Source organism: Pleurodeles waltl, chromosome 5 (assembly GCF_031143425.1).
Source record: "Pleurodeles waltl isolate 20211129_DDA chromosome 5, aPleWal1.hap1.20221129, whole genome shotgun sequence".
Taxonomy (NCBI): domain Eukaryota; kingdom Metazoa; phylum Chordata; class Amphibia; order Caudata; family Salamandridae; genus Pleurodeles; species Pleurodeles waltl.
Window position 1 is genome coordinate 773,620,978 of NC_090444.1, and position 20,255 is coordinate 773,641,232.

Consider the following 20,255-nt stretch of genomic DNA (forward strand, 5'->3'; position numbering starts at 1 on the left):
AGATCAGGAATTACAACTTAAAGGTATTATAAGGAATTCCTAATGCTGGTCTATGAGAGTGGCAGGCCTCACAGTAATGTAAAACGACTTTGGGTGACTTTTCCATTACCAGGACATGAAAAACTTAAGAGTACATGTCCTGCCTTTTGCTTACATGGCACCCTGCTGTATGCGATACCTAGAGCCTACCTTAGGCATGACTTATGTTTAAGAAAATGGGAGTTTGGGGCTTGACGAGAGGTTTTAAATGCCATGTCAGTGTGGCAGTGAGACTGCGCACACAGGCTCTGCAGTGGTAGGCCTGAGACATGTTTACAGAGCTACTTAAGTGGGTTGCTCAATCAGTGCTGTAGACCCAGTAGTGGCATTTAATTTACTGGCCCTGGTTACATGGTATACCACTGTACAAGGGACTTGTAGGTATATTAGATATTCTAGTTGTGGCTAACCCAATGTTAGCATGTTTAGAGGAGAAGCACATTCTCTTTTGCACTGGTTAGCAATGGTAAAGTGCTAAGAGGCCTAAGGCCAACAAAAAGATACAGCAACAAAACAGGAGGTAAAGGCAAAACGTCTGGGGTAAGACCACCCTAGGGATGCCAGGTCTAACAGGTATTATTTGCAGGAGGTAATTTCATGTAACTGCACTTTTGACATATTCCACCATATCTCTACACCTAGAGACTCTTCATCCAGGTATAGATAATGATGAAGCTACCAGCTACCAGTACACCAGTGGAGATATCATACTGCTGAGGGAACTAGCTGTTGAGGGTCTGAATATAATTGTTTAAGAGACTCCGGTTTTGAGAATGGTGTTGCTTCACTGCCCTTGATAATTTTGGTACAGTTCATTTAAAAATATGTAAATGTTGCTGTGTTCTAGAAAAAATCATTTCCTTTCACAACCTCAGATTGTCACATAAATCCTCTCATTTTGAAGTCAGAGAAAGAAATGTAAACACTACCTCTGTCTTTGAATGCACAGTAAATGTGACAAGATGAGAACAAAATTTAAATACCTGTTTACCGAAAATGAGCACTCATGAAAGATCACAAGGAGCAAAGTCAGAGAGGTGGTGAACAGGTTATGCCTAATGACTGGCTTAAGTCATCTTGGACAGCCTTAAACAAATAAAACCAGCACATAGAAAGCAAGCAAATGTGAGTTACAAACCACAAAACCAATAGTAAGCAATGGGTGGAACGCATTCCTAGGTTAGCTTTCCGAATGTACCCAAGATGTCTTTAGCAACCAGAAAGCTGCACTATCTGGTAAACTTCGACCTAAAAGGGATCAAAATAGTTTTTCATTGTTTCCCCAAATCCAAATGGTGTGATACATTGTATTTTTGATAGATGTTTTTTAGACTTGTAAAAATTAGTGAATAAATGTTCCTTTTCCTTTTTCCTATATAGACTATACAATTGATTAAATACTTAAATAATCGGTTTGTTGTGTCCTCCATGAGAAACACTGTAGTGTACTTCACAGACTGTGAATAGTGGGATTTGTTGGTTTTATTTTTAGGTAGAGAATAGCAGGGGGTTACCTTCAGAGGGGGTGTTACTTAAACAGAAGGGTGTTCAGCTTTCTGAGTTTGATGAGCGATGAGGATTGTCGGGTGTTTTTTGGAGTCCACTTCCAGACCGTTCGTGAAAATAAAAATATTAATGACGCATTTGGTGCACAGCGTTCGTGCGTTGTAGTTTAACAGAATAAGACAAGTGGTGCATAATAGATTGTTAAATGTCCTAAAATGTTAAGTTTCATTTGGTTTCTCATTCGCTTATGTGTAAAACATGTTCAAATAGTAGCCACGAGATGGCGCTTAGTGAACGGAAATTCCTGCTGTAGACTTTTAACATTGTTATGAGAAGTTGGCTGTGTCATTCTTTTTCTAGCAAGTAGGCATCCCCGATTGTATACTTTGGCACTGATGGCTAATGCCGTTTTAGGTGGCAACTCCCAAGTCGGGCGGCATTTACCATGTGCACGTTGAGCATATGTTGCTTGCTCATTTGCTCACACATGTTCGGCAGGAAAACATGGATAATGGTAATTTATTGGACAATAGCACGAAATTATTACGGCTTCTGCACTTTAGCACAACACGTGTGATGTACAAATCTGAAGACCCGTGTTATTTCTGGGTGCACAAAGTAAATGGTTGTGTTATTTGTCAACAAGATACTCGCCAGGTTCTCCATGCCGAAAACCAGGGGGCAAATAGGATGGGCTAGAACTTGTACATTGATGGCCAAGTAACACAAGTGTCGTCACTACAGGCTTGAGTGTTCCCGCCTGAACTGGAAGTGGCGCCGAATTTCTAATGGGGTCCTTCAAATCCTGTTTTTTAATGTCAGTTAACGGTATCTCGTTACAGTGAGTCTCCGTCGCATGAGCTGCTGCTCCCACTCTGATTTTTGCAGCTTTCAGCTCGACGTTTTTTACTTGTAGTACTTGGTGAAAATGCGTATCAGAAAATAAATTGAGTGACAATGTGGATTTGTCAGTCGGCCGTATGAACTCCGTCAATAATGGCCTACTTTGTCCTGTGACCTTGGGGCCTAAGTGAGGGGAAGAGTGTAGGGGGACAGGAAGGGAGATTTTATTTTTTTCTGTGTGCAGCGGGGTGATTTAGAAGCGCAGCCTTGTTGCAATTCGGAAAGATGCAGGGTGTACAAGTACAAGTACAAACGTACATTTCACTGGATGAATATCTGTAATAAAGGAAGCCGTGAAAGTGTTTTTTAGGATGTGTTTTAATTTCATCTATAGAGGAGGTCCACAAGCGAACACAGTGTTACATTTGAAAAAAAAGCTTTGCAGCAAGCAGCACATGCCCATTTACATCAGCGATAATGCAAGGAATAAGCCGTGGGGGTCATTTGCGAATGCTTTGATGTCTGCTCGTACACCCCCTATAAGTCCCCGGTAAACCTTGAAAATAATCTTTGATGGACTGTGCTCGTGCCCTTTTGTTCGGTGGTTGACCGTGTTCATCCTTTTGTTTGTAGGTGTGCCCAGTGCTTAGCACCCCGCCCATCAGATCCGTTCGCTCGCTTCTGCCAGGAATGTGGCTCCGCTGTCCCACCCGTGCCAGGACGACGCCTCCCACCCCCGGAGGGAGCTCAGGTCAACCGCTTTTTTTTTTAAATACTCCAAGGTCTTCTGCCCTACATGAAATTAAATTTAGTGCAAAGGCTTCCGCATACCGTTGGTAGGAAAAACCTGTTAGCAAAGCTACCGCAAAAATGCCGTTTTCTAATTCAAACATGTCATTGCTGGTTACTCATTTGTTATTATGGGTTGTCATTGGTGAGGAAACATACATTTCGCATGTATCACTGATTCATTATTACCTCATGGCTACTTGTTTTTCAACATGCCTGGGCCAGCTGCGAACTCGACATTTCAAATTGTGATACAAACTAAAACGGTTAAGCAACATGAATAGAAAGTGACTGAGGACAGTGAGACGAGGTTTGAGGGATGCTACACAATGTGTGTGTTCTTTTTTTTTTTGTAGCATTGGCAATTGTCTGTTAACATGTTGAGGTTTGTGAACAACATCTGTCGGTACGCAAGTTATTCAGCACGCTCACGGACTTAGAGGATGGCGGGTAACATTTTCTACTTAGAGGATGGACTGAACTCGACTAATCTTTCTAGTACAAAGTAAACCACCCAAGCTAACTAACCTGTTGAATGCAGTAAAGCAAGTAGATTCACTGGTATATAACATATTTTTGATTTAAGTTGAAAGGCACCTGCTAAGATGGCTTGTTACAAATAGCACATCATTACATTTTTGGCCCGATTCACAAAGGTATTACAAATGCATAAATTGTTGCTAAGGCGTTAGTGACTATGCAAACAATTCGCGGTGCACAGAGATGTCGCATACAGTATCGCGATGGAGCATCGCAGTACACTTTGAACGCTTACGGAAAAGTGCAGAAAATGCACAAAAACAAAATACAAACTTTGTAAATTTCGATATGAAGGGAAAAAAGGCAAAGTTCGCACTTCTTGCAAAAAATGACATATTTTAAAAGACATTTCAGAATCCTTCACAGATAAGTACGAAGACAGTTTATAACCTCGTCAGGGTCATGATGCACCTTATAAATGCAACAGTACAGCACAATCAAGGGCAATGGCTGCTGCCTTAACGCTAGTGAGATATATGTGGATTCGGACTGCTGAAAATGACGAAAAGAGAAGAACTAGATATAGAGACGAAAGATGGGCATATTTGAACAGAGTGAGCTAGACTTGTGTAGGAGTGCCGCTTTCCGAGAGAGACATCATCACACCCATGATGTGCAACTCCTAATGGAACACAACATGCACAAAAGCCAGGCCATACCTGCAGAGTGTCAGGTATCTACCATATTGCACCTTCTAGCTTCTCAGGTATACCAAAACATTGTTGCTGTGGCAATTTCAATAGTTGTATGTCAAAAGATCAACCACAGAAATATCGACCTGCACCAGTACAGGCTCCAAAATATTCACTTGTACGATATCGTCAAAATTAGCATAAGTACCAGACTATAGATGTACTATTCCAATTCCCCACCTAATTATCTTGATACTATTGTGCAAGTCAAATCTTGGTGTCAATATTGTTGTAGGTCGATATTTTAAAGTTAGTATTTTGGTGCCACAGCGACTCAGTATCGCACTGTACACTACCACTTGCAGTGCACAATCCCATCACTGCCATGCTCACCAACCTCCGTACACAATGCCCTTCCCTGAGACTCCTGCTGCGTTACGCAGTGTAACAAAGGCATTCTAAAACATGGCGGCGTGGAATGCACACACATTCTGCAGTTCAAACGACCCGCACTAAGTAAGTACATACAAATAAAAAGGACCAGCACTCACTGAGTGTGCAGGTAGTTTGTAAAGCAAGCCAAGTCATGACTGAAATGTAAGCATACTACCCCAGTATGACATGTGATGCCGAGGCATCACACAAAGTGATCAATAGAATGCTAAAATAAATCCAAGCTACTGGGCTACACTTTGTATTTTGTCTGTTCCATTGCAGACAGGCTATCCTTAGATGATAAACAGTCTTGGCCGTACTCCAAACCCCGAACTGGTACACTAGGACCCCTTGAATTGGCACCCACGCAATGACACATAATGCTTACATGTTCTTCCACAGCACACAGCATCAGCTTAGTCAGAACAGACATATTTTTGGCTAGGTATGTCTATCCATTCTCTGCATACATATTATAATGTTTTACTTTACATGTGAAAGTGACAACAGCAAACATGGGTGCATGCTGCAGCTCATACATCCCTTCGAGACTGGCAGAAAAGGTGCAAGGCTGCACACATACTAAAAGTAGAGAAGGGAATTGCACATATGGGATGTTGAAATCTACAGCTATGTGTGGTGCATGTGACATGCAGCAAAATAACTGCTAAATGTACAATGCTGTATAATGTAGCAGTGCAGAGGAGCAATGGCGTAGGCACAGTGCTGGAGGATAGAAATAATTCTAGCTTGCATATCAAGAATTTCAATTCTATGAAGGGCACACCGAGACGAGTGTAGGAAAGTACCATCTTCACTGGCATGTTACCCCCATTTTTACTGTATGTATGTTTGTTTTGCCTATGTGTCACTGGGATCCTGCTAGTCAGGACCCCAGTGCTCATAAAGTATGCCCTGTATGTGTTCCCTGTGTGGTGCCTAACTGTATCACTGAGGTTCTGCTAACCAGAACCTTTTAAAATTGTCACTGCAGGCTAGTGACTAATTTTACCAAATATGATTGGCACACTGGAACACCCTTAAAATTCCCTAATATATGGTACCTAGGTACTTTTGCCACCCATAGGGAGCTCAGACAAATCTTACACAGGCCTGCCACTGCAGCCTGCATGAAATAACGTCCACGTTATTTCACAGCCATTTTACACTGCACTTAAGTAACTTATAAGTCACCTATATGTCTAACCCTCACTTGGTGAAGGTTAGGTGCAATGTTACTTAGTGTGTGGGCACCCTGGCACTAGCCAAGGTGCCCCCACATTGTTCAGGGCAATTTCCCCGGACTTTGTGAGTGCGGGGACACCATTACACGCTTGCACTACATATAGGTCAATACTTATATGTAGCGTCGCAATGGTAACTCTGAACATGGCCATGTAACATGTCTATGATCATGAAATTGTCACCCCAATACCATTCTGGTATTGGGGGGACAATTCCATGCATTCCCGGGTCTCCAGTATAGAGCCCGGGCACTGCCAAACGAACTTTCCGGGGTCTCCTCTGCAGCTACCGCTGCTGCCAACCCCTCAGACAGGTTTCTGCACCCCTGGGGCCTGGGCAGCCTGGTCCCAGGAAGGCAGAACAAAGGATTTCCTCTGAGAGAGGGTGTTACACCCTCTCCCTTTGGAAATAGGTGTGAAGGGCCTGGGAGGAGTAGCCTCTCCTGGCCTCTGGAAATGCTTTGAAGGGCACAGATGGTGCCCTCCTTGCATAAGCCAGTCCACACCGGTTCAGGGATCCCCCAGCCCTGCTCTGGCATGAAACTGGACAAAGGAAAGGGGAGTGAGAGTGGCCACTCCCCTGACCAGCACCTCCCAGGGGAGGTGCCCAGAGCTCCTCCAGTGTGTCCCAGACCTCTGCCATCTTGGATGCAGAGGTGTGAGGGCACAATGGACAGCTCTGAGTGGCCAGTGCCAGCAGGTGACGTCAGAGACCCCTCCTGATAGGTGCTTACCTTTCTTTGTAGCCAATCCTCCTCTGTGGGCTATTTAGGGTCTCTCCTGTGGGTATCTCACCAGATAACGAATGCAAGCGCTCACCAGAGTTCCTTTGCACTTCCCTCTTCGACTTCTGCCAAGGATTGACCGCTAACTGCTCCAGGACGCCTGCATAACCGCAACAAAGTAGCAAGAAGACTACCAGCAACATTGTAGCGGCTCATCCTGACGGCTTTCTCGACTGTTTCCTGGTGGTGCATGCTCTGAGGGCTGTCTGCCTTCACCCTGCACTGGAAGCCAAGAAGAAATCTCCTGTGGGTCGACGGAATCTTCCCCCTGCTAACGCAGGCACCAAACTTCTGCATCACCGGTCCTCTGGGTCCCCTCTCATCCTGACGAGCGTGGTCCCTAGAACACAGGAGCTGGGTCCAAGTGTCCCCGACAGTCCAGTGGCCCTTCTGTCCAAATTTGGTAGAGGTAAGTCAGTCCTTGCCTCCCCACACCAGACAGTAATCCTGTGTACTGCGTGAACTGCAGCTGCTTGGGCTCCTGTGTACTTTTGCAAGACTTCCTTTGTGCACAGCCTAGCCCAGGTCCCCAGCACTCCATCCTGCATTGCCCAACTCGCTGAGTTGGACTCCGACATCGTGGGACCCTCTTTTGTTGTTCTGAGTCGACAGTCATCCTCAGATCTTCTAAGTGCCTGTTCAGGTGCTTCTGCGGGCGCTGCCTGCTTCTGCGTGGGCTCTCTGTGTTGCTGAGCGCCCCCTCTGTCTCGTCCTCCAAAGGGCGACCTCCTGGTCCTTCCTGGGCTCTGGCAGCACCCAAAACCTTCAACCACGACTCTTGCAGCTAGCAAGGCTTGTTGGTGGACTTTCTGCGTGGAAACAACTCTTCATCCTCCAGCACGCCGAGGGACATCTTCTGACCAAAGGAGAAGTTCCTGGCACCTTCCGTTGTTGCAGAATCTTCGGCTTCTTTCACCCAGTAGCAGCCCTTTTGCACCTTCATCCGGGGTTTAGTGGGCTCCTGCCCACCCTGGACACTTGTGTGACTCTTGGACTTGGTCCCCTTCCTTTACAGGTCCTCAGGTCCAGGAATCCGTCTTCAGTGCTTTGCAGTCAGTTGTTGTCCTTGCAGAATCCCCTATCTTGACTTTACTGTCTTTCTGGGGTAGTAGGGTAACTTTACTCCTACTTTTCAGGGTCTTGGGGTGGGGTATATTGGACACCCTTAGTGTTTTCTTACACTCCCAGCGACCCTCTACACACTACACTAGGCCTGGGGTCCATTCGTGGTTCGCATTCCACTTTCTTAGTATATGGTTTGTGTTGCCCCTAGGCCTATTCCTCCCGATTGCATTCTGTTGTGTTCTACACTGTTTGCACTACTTTTCTAACTGTTACTTACCTGATTTTGGTTGGTGTGTGTATATTTTTTGTATTTTACTTACCTCCTAAGGGAGTATATCCTCTGAGATACTTTTGGCATATTGTCACTAAAATAAAGTACCTTTATTTTTAGTAACTCTGAGTATTGTGTTTTCCTATGATATAGTGCTAAGTGATATAAGTGGTATAGTAGGAGCTTTGCATGTGTCCTAGTTCAGCCTAAGCTGCTCTGCAATAGCTACCTCTATCAGCCTAAGCTGCTAGAACACCTTTAATCTACTAATAAGGGATAACTGGACCTGGCACAAGGTGTAAGTACCCCAAGGTACCCACTATGACCCAGGCCAGCCTCCTACAACGAGGATTAGGCTACTCTTTATTTACTACTGAAAACACAGCAGCCAATCAAAAAATTTGAACACAAAAACGACATTTCCCATTAATCTCTTTGTTTGCCCTCTGTGCAGCTCCATCAATCAGGCCCCATCAGCCCCTATAAATCCCCAGGAGTCCTTAGTCCTTTCCCTTTCTTTGCAGAAAAAACCCAGCTCAAACAATATACAAACAGTCCTTCTCTAAAATGGAAACCAAGAGCAACTCCAACAATCGAGAGTCCAAGGGCCCAAGCTTGACATCCAGGAATCTGAAACTCAATTCCATGTCTTGACTTTTGCAGCTTAGCCAACAATCCCCAGACGTCATCTTGGATGGTTTAGCATCTGTGTCTGCCAATAAAAGAAACAGGTAAAACCAAAACCCATAGGAAAACCAGCAAAGGGCGGGCATAAATCAGTAAAAGTATAGACTGATAAAGATCTTTAGACATCTATTACATGATAGCATAACAGCATTGGTGGGATAATCCTGTCTCTGTGTCCTTAATAGAATCGAGAATTCCTGATGCAATAGCTAGAAACATTTTATTCTGTGTCAGGACCGAAGACTTCAGATTATGCTTGTTCGAAGCTGTGCCACCACCACAGAAGCTACATCAACAATTGCTTTATGACAAAACATTTAAAAGTCGAATCATAATACCAATCTGCAGCTACCGTGATATTTTCTAGTCTAGAACCCATGGAATATTCTTAAGAAACCATATCTCCACAAAAAGAATGAGCCCCAAAGAAGTTGTAGCCACACCAGCTTCTGCCAGAAGCCACTTGACCCACCCGGCCAATGATCAAGTGTCCGCCCCATTCACTACTTTTCTAGGTCTCATGACTCCTTTTAGAAGTTCAGATGGGTAAGGAGTGACACATTAATACAATTCCATCAATTTACAGTGTAACCCATTTGGCCACACATTGAATCTTGGAGGTGGAATTAAAGTTCAAAAGATTTATTACAAATTAGAAGCCAGACATATGAAAGTGAGTCTCAAAAACATACCATATAAGTACCGAATCACCAAAGGTGAGTTATTGCATCAAATCAGATTAAATCGGACAAGCATAGGTTATAACAAAATCTCTGTTGCAACAATGCAAAAGATCAAAAACCTGATGGGCTGAATCCAAGCTTTGATTTTCCTGCCTAACCATTGAATCTAAATAACTATTCTAATAAGCTAAGGGAAACCTAAGAAATCTCAAAATTTTGGAAATAAGAAATTAATCAAAAGTGTCAGCATTGCAGAAACCTCAGTAGACGTTCTGCCGAGATGTGTGTAGCAAAAAGCCACATCAGTGAAAGTAAATGAAAAGTGGACTGTACCTCTTTAAGTCTCTTAAGGTCCGCTCTAGTTAAAGGGTAAAAGGAATCTACTTTTCTAACTAACCAAACTACACTTAAAATCTGTTAAAACAAAAAAAAAAGAGTTTATATTGCTTTTATTCATAGGCATATAAACATACAACTTCCATTGTGTCAACAAACATTTTGAAAGTTCAGATTCTTTACATATCTGGTTGTATCGTATGGTACAGAAAAGGAAATTATGTCTCGCCTCACCCTCCTACCCTTCCTATCCCCCATTCCCTGCCTCCTTGTTGTCATAAAATCTTGTGATAGTTCATCATTTTCATATGACAATAGATTACTGTGCATCAAATTTCAATTGTATTTACTTAACATACAACCCCACTGTGGAAATTGCTATACTCATGTCTTCCCAGTGTTTGGGCTGACAATTATGAACTTTAAGGGGAATCATCATCTGGTGTTTTCAGGCACTCCAATAGGACCTCCCTTGCTCTAGCCTTTTCAGTGGTACAGCGCCCTCTCCGCACCTCCTTGAAACAGCACTGTGCCTTTGCATTCAGCCCACTTTATAAGTGTATCCCTCCATTTGTGTGTCTGTGGAGCGGTAGTGGCCTTTCAGTTCATAGTGATCTCTTGCCTTGCTCTAATACTAAGGCCAGATCTTCAAATCTGGTAGAGAATTTGTGTTTGGCTTGGCGAGGGAATCCACCCAGTAAGCACACCAGAGGGGTGCAGGGAATGGTTCTTTCTTTAACCTCATTCAGGCAGTCAAGAACATGTGTCCAGTATATCCGCATTGCAGGGCAGTCCAGACCATGTGGAACATCTCAACACATCCGCTCCCGCATTTAGGTCAGTGCGCATCATTCGTGCCAAACATTTGCATACGTTTTCCGGGTGTAATGTTTGCTCGATGTAGAAAATAATAATTGATAAGCTTAAACCTCGCACTAAGGGAAACTGGGTATATATGATTGAGTATTGAGGACTATTGCTGGTCAGGAATCTGGGTCTTCATGTCCTCCTCCCATCTATGTTTCAGGTCTTCGAGTGGCACTTTGATATGTGCTCTCATAGCTTGGTTAAAAAGTGTAACTGCTCTCGTTCTCCCAGATGTTGTGTAAATTATGTGACTACTAATATGTGTTGGGGTTCCGCCGTACTGCTATCCCAGTGGCTCTACAGTGCTAGCACAACTGCGTAGTGCAGGGGGAATTTGTCTTGCGGCAGATCAAAGGTGTCGATAACTCTTCCAGTGTCAGTAGTTCTCCATCTCTAAACAAGTCCGCTAGCCGCTTTAATTCCTCTGGCAGGCCAATTGGCAAGGCCTCTAAGGGTCCCTTTTGTGCAGTGGTAGATCCATTCTCACAGAGCCATTCTCACTCTACATGCCAGTGTCTCATCTGCAATGGCAAATAAGAGAGAGGGACGGGGCAGCCTGGGGAAGTTTGTAAACTGGAGACAGCGTTTCTGTGGGGAGTCTGGGGGTCAGGAGCAGTTGAAGTAACATCTGTCTTTCAGGAGTGGCCACAGGTGTCACTTCTCCATTATGAAGTTGCGCGTGTAGCCAATTGTTGAGTCTCTGGAGCTGGGCAGCTATATAGTATATTTCAAAATCAGGGGCCACTAGACCCCCATCTGAATTAGGCGTCTTTAGTTTAGATAATTCCACTCTGTCTACCTTTGCCCAAATCAGTTCCACTAGTAGTGTGTCTAATCCTCAGAAGATTCCATGGGGAATTAGTAATGGCAGTGTGGAGAAGAAGTACAGTAGTCAAGGCAGTAGTATTATTTTAGTAATTGCTATTCTACCAGCCACTGATAATGGGGGAGAGCTCCAGAAGGTCACTCCATTACGGAACACCCTGTCCACGGACCAATATTCCAAACCATGATATCCTTTGAATCGTGGTATATTTTAACTCCAAGGTATTTCATACAAGAACCCTCCCAGCATAATCCATGCAGTTCTGTTGGGCACTGCACCCAAGTGGTCAAAGGGAACAGGATCAAGTTCTGCCAGTTGATTCGCAGACCTGAAAGATTGCCGAATTGTTCCATAAAAGAAAATGCTCCGGGCAAGTCCTCACTGGCATTGATAAGGAACAGCAACATATCAATTGCATATAATGCTATATTGTAAGCGGTGTCCCCCCGGTTCAGTCCTTGGTATGCCACCTCCATTCTCTCTCTACAAGCCAGTGGCTCAACTGCAATGACAAATAAGAGGGAGGTAAGGGGGAGAGCCTTTTCTAGTACCCCTCCCCACTATATAGGTGTTAAATAGAACCCTGCCAGTCCGGACACGCGCAATTGGATTTGTATATAGGAGCCTGGTCCATTGGAGAAAGCTCATTCCCAGTCCCATCATAGTTAGTACTTGATAAAAGTATTCCCATTAGAGGCTATTGAATGCCTTCTCAATATCTATTAAGATAACCACTGCGTTATTGTCCTCAGGGCCCACCATGTCCATTAGGGAAAGAAGTCTGCGGATATTCAGAGCTGTGTTCCTTTGCGGAATAAAACCGTTTTGGTCTGGGTGCATGAGGGTGGTCATGTGGGGAAGGGGACACAAAGCTAGACTCCTACTCAAAAGTTTATAGTCCATGTTCAACATGGATAGTGGAAGGTATGCACACACATCTCTGGGGGGGTCGACCTGGTTTCAATAGGAGAATCACAAGAGCTTTCCCTTGTGGTGGCAAGGAGATTACCTGCTTCCTTCGCTGTTGTGTATAAGTTCACCAATTTGGGAGCTAATTCCTCAATGTATGCTGCATAAAATTCTGAAGGGAGTCCATCTGACCCAGGCACTTTTCTTCGTGCCATGGCCTTAATGACCGCTTTGATCTCCTGCAGGGTTATGGGTCCTCCTAAGTCATCAGCAGCTTCAGTCCCTAACCTAGGTAATTCAACTTGGTATAGGAAATTGCCCAGATTTTCCTGTCTGAGCTCAGACAGGGGAGCATACAAGGCAGTACAGTATTCCTCAAATCTTTGATTTTTGTCATTTTGCCCGTACATGTGTTTACCCTCTGCACTGTTTATTTCCAGTATCTGGGAGGCTCTGAGGTTTGGGTTAGCTAGCCGTGCTAATAGCGTACCCGCTTTATCCCCTCCTGCCTGTGCCATCGTAATATATTCACAACAATCAAAGCATCTCTATGCAGGTCACGAGATGCTCCTTTGCATCTAACAGCTGCTGATGGATTTCCCTATGTCCCGGGCGGGCCTTTTCAATCTCTGTAAGGTCTTTTTGTCCCACCCCTACTTCATGTAGCAGTGTCCGATTAGTTCCCATTACTTCAGCTATGCATTTGCCCCGGATTACAACCTTAAAGGTGTCCAATTCATTAAGAACGGATGTGGAGGATCAAGTGTTATCCTTGAAGTAGTTACTAATGGCGTCACCTAATATTGCTTGAACACTGGGTCTTCTAAAGCCTCAGCAAATAGGCGCCAAATCCGTTAGTTTTCATTTGGCCTCGGTGAGAGATACTCTTTGCCATTGCACTTCTTTTGTGAAGTCCAGGAATATCATCAGTTTTTGTCATTCACCATAATGTCGCCTTTGGTACGGGCTTGTTAGAGAATGTGATTGCTGTCCTTGAAATGTAGAACCCTAGCCACCACTGGGCAGGGACCCATTCCCGGGAGCGAGGCTCGGAAAGGCACTCGATGGGCACTTTCAAGTGCATAACATGGGGAGAGGCCTTCAGGTACGACCTCCGTGTGAAGCCATATTTTTAGGAAGGCCATCATGTCAGCCCCAGGGCCCTCTCTGCATTCTGCTAGCCCCACTATGCAGAGATTGTTTCTCCTCACTCTGTTCTCTGCATTCTCTGCGCGTAGTTCTAGTGTTTTTACTCTGTTCTCCATGGTAGATAACCGGCCCTGCATGGTAGTTATTCCAGGATGGAGATCATCCAGGTTCTCTCTGTGACGCTAACTCTCTCAGAAAGGTGTCTATGGTCATCTCTCATTATACCCATGTCTGTAGCCATTGCATCTATTTTGGACTCCAGAGCTTCCTGAGATGCAGCTATGACCTGCAGAAGGGTGTCCATAGTTGCTTCAGTGTATCCGTCTTGTGTGCGACATGTTGTCAATGCCCCAGTAACTGGTGTTGGCGGGAGGTTGCACCCCAGTGACCTTCCCTTCAGATCAGGTTCCCTTTTTTGTAGTTTACCCCCATTTTAGAGATGTAGTGTTTTATACAGTAGATTGTGTAATACTAGGGGCTCTCGGGAAAGTGAGGAGCTCATCAGGGTGTCTTTTTCTCCTCCTTTGTCAATGCGTGGGACACCATAAGAAACCCCTGGCACCTGGGGGGGGGGGGGGGGGGGGGGGGGGGGTGTGGCGCCTCCATTAGTGATCACTGCGAACAGTTTGGTCAAGTTATGCAGAGGGGCGGCGGGTGTTAATTGTCATTGTTTAATATCAGGGCCTTACAGGTAAGCCCTCCTTTCAATGAAGTCGACGCACTGGAGGACAGGCAGTAAATACAAGGAGGCGTATGTCACTCCCCTTAGTCCCTTTTCACTAGACCAAGGTCAGTGAGGTGCAGCTAGCTGGGGGTGGGGGGGGGGGACTGGGAGCAGATTAGACCGTTCCATGGTCTGTAAACCTCCACTCCCCCAAGCGAACTGTATCTGTATGGTGTGAATTCGGAGATAAGGGGGCCACTGTGCGGTATTCACTAGTCTGTTGCTCTCAGCCGGCGCCTCCGTTAGTGATCACTGCGAACGGTTCGGTCAAGTTATGCAGTAGGGGGGGTGTCAATTGTCTTTGTTTAATATCGGGGCCTTACAGGTAAGCCCTCCTTTCAATGAAGTCAGCCGCACTGGAGGACAGGCAGTAAATACAAGGAGGAGTATGTCACTCCCCTTAGTCCCTTTCCACTAGACCAAGGTCAGTGCGGTGCATCTAGCTAAGGGGGGGGGGGGGGAAGGACTGGGAGCAGATTGGACCACTCCATGGTCTGTGATCCTCCACTCCCCCAAGCAAACTGTATCTGTATGGTGTGAAGTCGGAGATAAGGGGGACACTGTCCGGTATTCACTAGTATGTTGCTCTCAGCACAAATGTAATGTATTTTCCTGTTTCAGTGGCCTCCAATTCCTGAGGCAGGCTTGCTAATGCTCCGCCCTCCTCATGTGCCCCGCCTCCTAGCCCTCACAGCCCACAGCACTCACACAGTGCAGGAGGGGCACCAGGGGAGCGATCCAGTCCCCCGCCCCCCTCCATCAGCTTGCTATTGTGTTCTTATATTGCTGAGTTTCAGGCCCGTCAATTTGTAGTCAGCAGCCTCCGCTTTCTCCTATTCCTCTCCTCACCTCAATGTCACTGCTGGCTGAGTCATCCAGCAGCCTCACGGTCACTCATCACTGGCTTTCAGGAGGCCCTCTCTCATTGCGTTCCACGAGGTGTTAAAGCTGCTCCTTATCGGCCGTGAGGTTTACCAGCAGCTTACAGTCCACCTCGAGCCACCATTTTAAACGCGGTGCAGTCGGCGCTCCAGAAGCCGCAGTTCTGAGAGCCCCTCCAATGCATGAACTTCTATATACATTGTTGCCGCTTGTTATAGTACGTGGATTCCCCTTTATGCCTGAAGTTTTTTTTTGGGGGGTGAGATTGGACTGGAACTATCAGGATAATTTGGACGGTGGAGCGCTGCCAGGGAGCTCCACCGAAACGTGTCTCACTCCATCAGCAGTTAGCCATGCCCCCACCAACACTTTAATCTCTGCAGAACTTTCTGTAGTTTACATCAACAGCTGTAACTTTCCACTTTCCGTGCACAGTTGAAATTTGCAACTCTCATGAGCCTTCCATCTGTCGGACCAAGCATTAGGACAATATTGGATCCCTCCCATGCCCAGGAATCCGGAATGAGAGTTCTTCTTCATGACTCCTCTTTAACACTTCTCATCCTTGGCAACCTATTTTTCCATAACCCTTTATGACTAACAATAAACTGTTCATTAACTGGAGACTTGTGCAGACGCACCTGCAAATAAAGAAATATCCAGCAAGAGCAAACTCCACGTTGAGGGTTAAATACACAGAAAATAATTTCAGGCCTTAACTCCAGCCAACTTAACATAGAATTCAATGCACATTTAAATACATGATTATATATGCATTTCTCATAAGTACCATAATTGAAGAATAACTATGAAATGTACAATTCATTTAAGACATCATAGTACCAACACATTTGAATGAAAGTGCTTACATAGGTATCTTTTGAATCAATAAATGTTATTACAGAACATGCATATGACTTTTCAGCATTTCTACTTATAAGTGCAGTTTTATAATATGACTTCTCAGTGCACTACGTTTACATGAATATATTTTGGACACACATATATGTAAGTGATTATGATTTCCTATCCTTTCTGGAACACATAAGTAAGGATTTCTTTTCAGGTGTTAAATCAAAGGAATTTCTGGAAATACTAAATCATAGTTCGAAAAATAATACTGGAAACTTCCCCTGTTGTAAAATCTGCTCAACAAAAGACTGCAAGAAACTCCATAAGTCAACGGAATATGATGGTATTTAATGCCTTCTGGCACAGAAGTAGATAATTGCGTACACATACGAAGCAATCCCTTGCATCATTGTATTGATATACTCATAAAGCAAGCTAAAATATACATTTGCAGAGTAATCTCCTCTTGAGTCAGTCATCCCTATGTAAAGCCTTTTCATCTAATCTGCAAAGGTTATTATCTCTAGGGTGTAATGTTTGTGGGAAAACACTAGGAGGTAGGTCTTTCTTTACAAAAGGTGTAGGGGAAAAATGCTTCTATTAACAGCACTGCTACTACTATAAGGAAAACAAGTAATACTGCACCTATTATGTACCTACATCTACTTTTCTTGTTTACTTTCATTATTTCCCTAAAGCCAGATCTATTTGCAGTGAAATGGAGCAGCAACAGAGTATTTCTAGAATGAAATGTCTCAGTCTATCCAATAGCACAGGAACTTCGAAATAGAATTTTAACAAAATGTTCATTTCAAGGAGGTTCAGTTGGATCTGAAGTGTTATCCCAAAACTGTCTCTCTTCATCATTCACAGCAAAATATGTCCTTTCATGTGAAGAGTACCTCCGACAGGGCACTCTCGCACTCTTTGATCTCCTCAATGCCACACCCTCATTCTTGCTTTCACTTAGATAAAAAGTTCTCAGTATCCTCTGGAATATTCTGTGGCACACATTTTTTCGGCAAAAACTCGATTTCTCTCTTTCTTGCCTTCTGGGCCATGGGTCTCCAGCTTTCACTCACTTTCTTCCAGCACTAGGTCCTTCGTCAGGGTCTGATTCAGAATTTGACTCGTTCACCACCACAGAACAGGATTCAGTTGCCACAGTTTCAACATAAACTGTGGCTTGCTCAAGATTCCCTAAGACCAATCATGTGCTGTTTCTGGCTCTGTTTGATCCCGACAGCTTGACTAATCTGCTCCTATTGTCTCTCCGTCATCACCAGTAGTTCTGGAACAGATGCTGTTGTATCAAAGGGACATTCAACTCTGTGAGTATGTGAAGCGTGAATCCAGTTGGGGAGACCTCCACATTTCACAGCAGTCGTGACCAAGATAACTTGGTGCGGCCATTGCCAACAGAGTTCCAAGCATGTATTCCTTACATGCTTCTTCACCAAGACCCAGTTGCCAGGACTTAGGTCATGGCATTGCTTCTGGTGCGGAGAGGCTGTAGCTGCTCCAACCTGAAGAGACACAGAATGCACCACGTCAGCTAGTCCTTTACAATAGTCAAGGACCATATCCTCGGTAATGTTACAAGTGCATTCGCACAAATCGCTGACAATCTCATCGCCCTGCTCATGATGATCTCATTAGTAGACAGTCCAGTCTTTCGATCAGGTACTGTCTGAGGTCTCATCAACACAAGAGGCAAATCATCAGGCCAATTCAGAGATGTCGAAGCACAGTTTTCCAGTCTAGATTTGTCCCATTCACTTGCTTATCAAGACCCGAAGCCTCAGGTGTGTAGCTGAAGTGCAGTCTCTGTTCCACTTGCAATGCAGTGCACAACAATTTCAGGACCACATTATTGAAATGAGTCCCCCGATCTGGTTCTAGAGAAGTTGTGAAGCCAAATCTAGGTATAAGTTCCCTCAACAGCAGTTTCGCTACTATAAGACTACCATTTCTTCTTGTTGGGTATGCTTCAGCCCAACACAAGAAGATGCACACAATCACCAGGACATATCTCAACCCATTGAACTCAGGCATCTCAATGAAATCCAACTGCTTCCTGTTAACTGGCCCTCCTGATCTCCCTATGTGACTCAATGTAACTGCCGATCTCTTTCCAACATTGTTGAGTTGACATAAAATACATCTGTGACATAGTATGTCTGCCATTAATCCGAATTTGGGATTAAATCATGCTTGCCTAAACAATATCACCATGGTATCTCTACTAAAATGAGCTGGACTGTGAAAATACCTAGCTTTTGGGGGTAACAAACTTTTTGGCTACACTAGTCTTCTGTCGATCAAAACCCAAATGTCATCATCTCTCTTGACACAACCTCCTCTGACCCAACTCTGCTGCTCTTCCTTTGACACTTCCTCTTGAAGTCTGTTTACCTCTTCTCAAGTGTCAGCAGTAGTCAACAAAAGGTTGTAGTTAGTCTCATCCTTGCCCTCATTTGTGTACTCTCCATTAAAGGTACAGACGTTGTGAGCACAGTATTTTGCAACCTCATCAGCATAATTATTTCCTAAAGTCACATTATCTAACCATGTACAATGTGCGGGGCACTTGACCACTGAAACTTGCTCAGGTAACTGTAATGCATCAAGGAGATTTCTCACTTGTTCGCCATTCCGGAATAGTGATCCAGAAGACGTCGTAAACCCCCTCTGGGTCCATAATTGTCCAAAGTCATTAACAACACTAAAGCCTTATTGACTATTGGTAAAGATTGTCACTTTCAGCTGGTCTGAAACACAGCATGCCCAAATAAGAGCAACCAATTCAGCCACTTGAGCAGAGAAAGCTCCTGAAAGCCAAGAAACTTCAACAATTCCTGAAATAGTACAGATACCATATGCTGCTCTCATACTCCCTCAACTGTCTTTTTAAACATGAGCCATCAACATTGAGCACAAATCCAGTTTCAGTCTGGCTTCGGCTTGGTGTACAGTCCAGTAACATTGAGACAATCATGATCAACTTCACATTCATCATAATTTCCATGATCAGGTACAGGTAGCAATGTAGAATGATTAGGAAAACTGCAGCGCTTGACAGCCACGTTTTCTGCAGCAAGTATAGCTTGCTCATATTTCATAATGCGAGTACTTGCCAAGTGCTGCATTGTAGTACTTATCAACAACAATTCCACTGAATGGGGAACATACACAGTTAACAGGTGACCAGTAACTATATTGTCACATCTCTCTGTGCTGACACTGACTGCTGCTACAGCTTTAAGACAGTTGGGCAGTGCAGAAGCTACAGGGTCTAATGTAGCAGAAATGCAGGCCTTAGGCCTTTTGGCATTTTCATGTGATTGTGTAAGCACTGAGAGAGCACAGCCCTCCCTCTCATTGCAAAAACATGCAAATTACTTATTATAATCAGGCGTTCCCAGTGCTGGGGCACAAAAGAGACTTTGCAATATTTGTAAGTATTTAACACCACCAACAGGTCACCAGTATATTGATTCAGAACTGAATTACCAGGCATGACCAGGGACTCCTAAGTTTTGTTAAGAATCTGGTTGAAATGGAAGGGCTCTCACTAAACCCATGTAAGACTCAGCATCATGCCAAGACACAATTTTCTAACAGAAATGCGAAAAAGAATTGGCTATGCTCATGCACTAGTATCTAGAAAAAAGCTTGACACAAATCAGTGACAGTAACCACTCAGCCTCACATTGAATCTGAAACAATATCACAGCTGAATTCAGTACCACGGGCAACAAGGAACAACAATGTTGTTCACCCTTTGCAGGTCTGGTACAATCCTGTATTTCCAATTCGGCTTCTACAAGCCCATATTGGGGGAATTGCAAGGACTGCCCATTATTTCCTTCAAGATTCCCTGCTGGATCGTAGACTCCATTACAGGAGTTATCCCAGCAATCATCTTGGGTGTCAAATTATATTGTGGTGTTTTCAGGTACTCCGCATTTGCCTTGACTGTGATTCGGACAGGATCAACACCTTTAATCAGTCGATATCTTTTCCTGAAAAATTCCACACCTCAGATTTTACTGAATTTTTCAAATCATGGGATAAATCATGAATAGTGAGTAAACAATGTACAGTCAGGCCCATCATTTGTCAGTTTAAATGCTACATCATCACCATGAGTTTACATCTTTATGCCTATCGGTATTCAACAGATAATGC

The 20,255-nt window shown here is 44.3% G+C and overlaps 1 protein-coding gene across 3 annotated transcripts in view; it reads left to right on the forward strand.

Moving 5' to 3' along the window:
* The window catches only part of DZANK1 (double zinc ribbon and ankyrin repeat domains 1), a 741,684-nt gene that overhangs the window by 217,740 nt on the left and 503,689 nt on the right, over positions 1-20,255 (forward strand). For all 3 annotated transcript variants that reach the window (XM_069234738.1, XM_069234737.1, XM_069234736.1), the window contains one exon: positions 3,022-3,139. In XM_069234738.1, the coding sequence (XP_069090839.1) occupies positions 3,022-3,139 (118 nt within the window). The remainder of the gene's footprint in view (positions 1-3,021; positions 3,140-20,255) is intronic.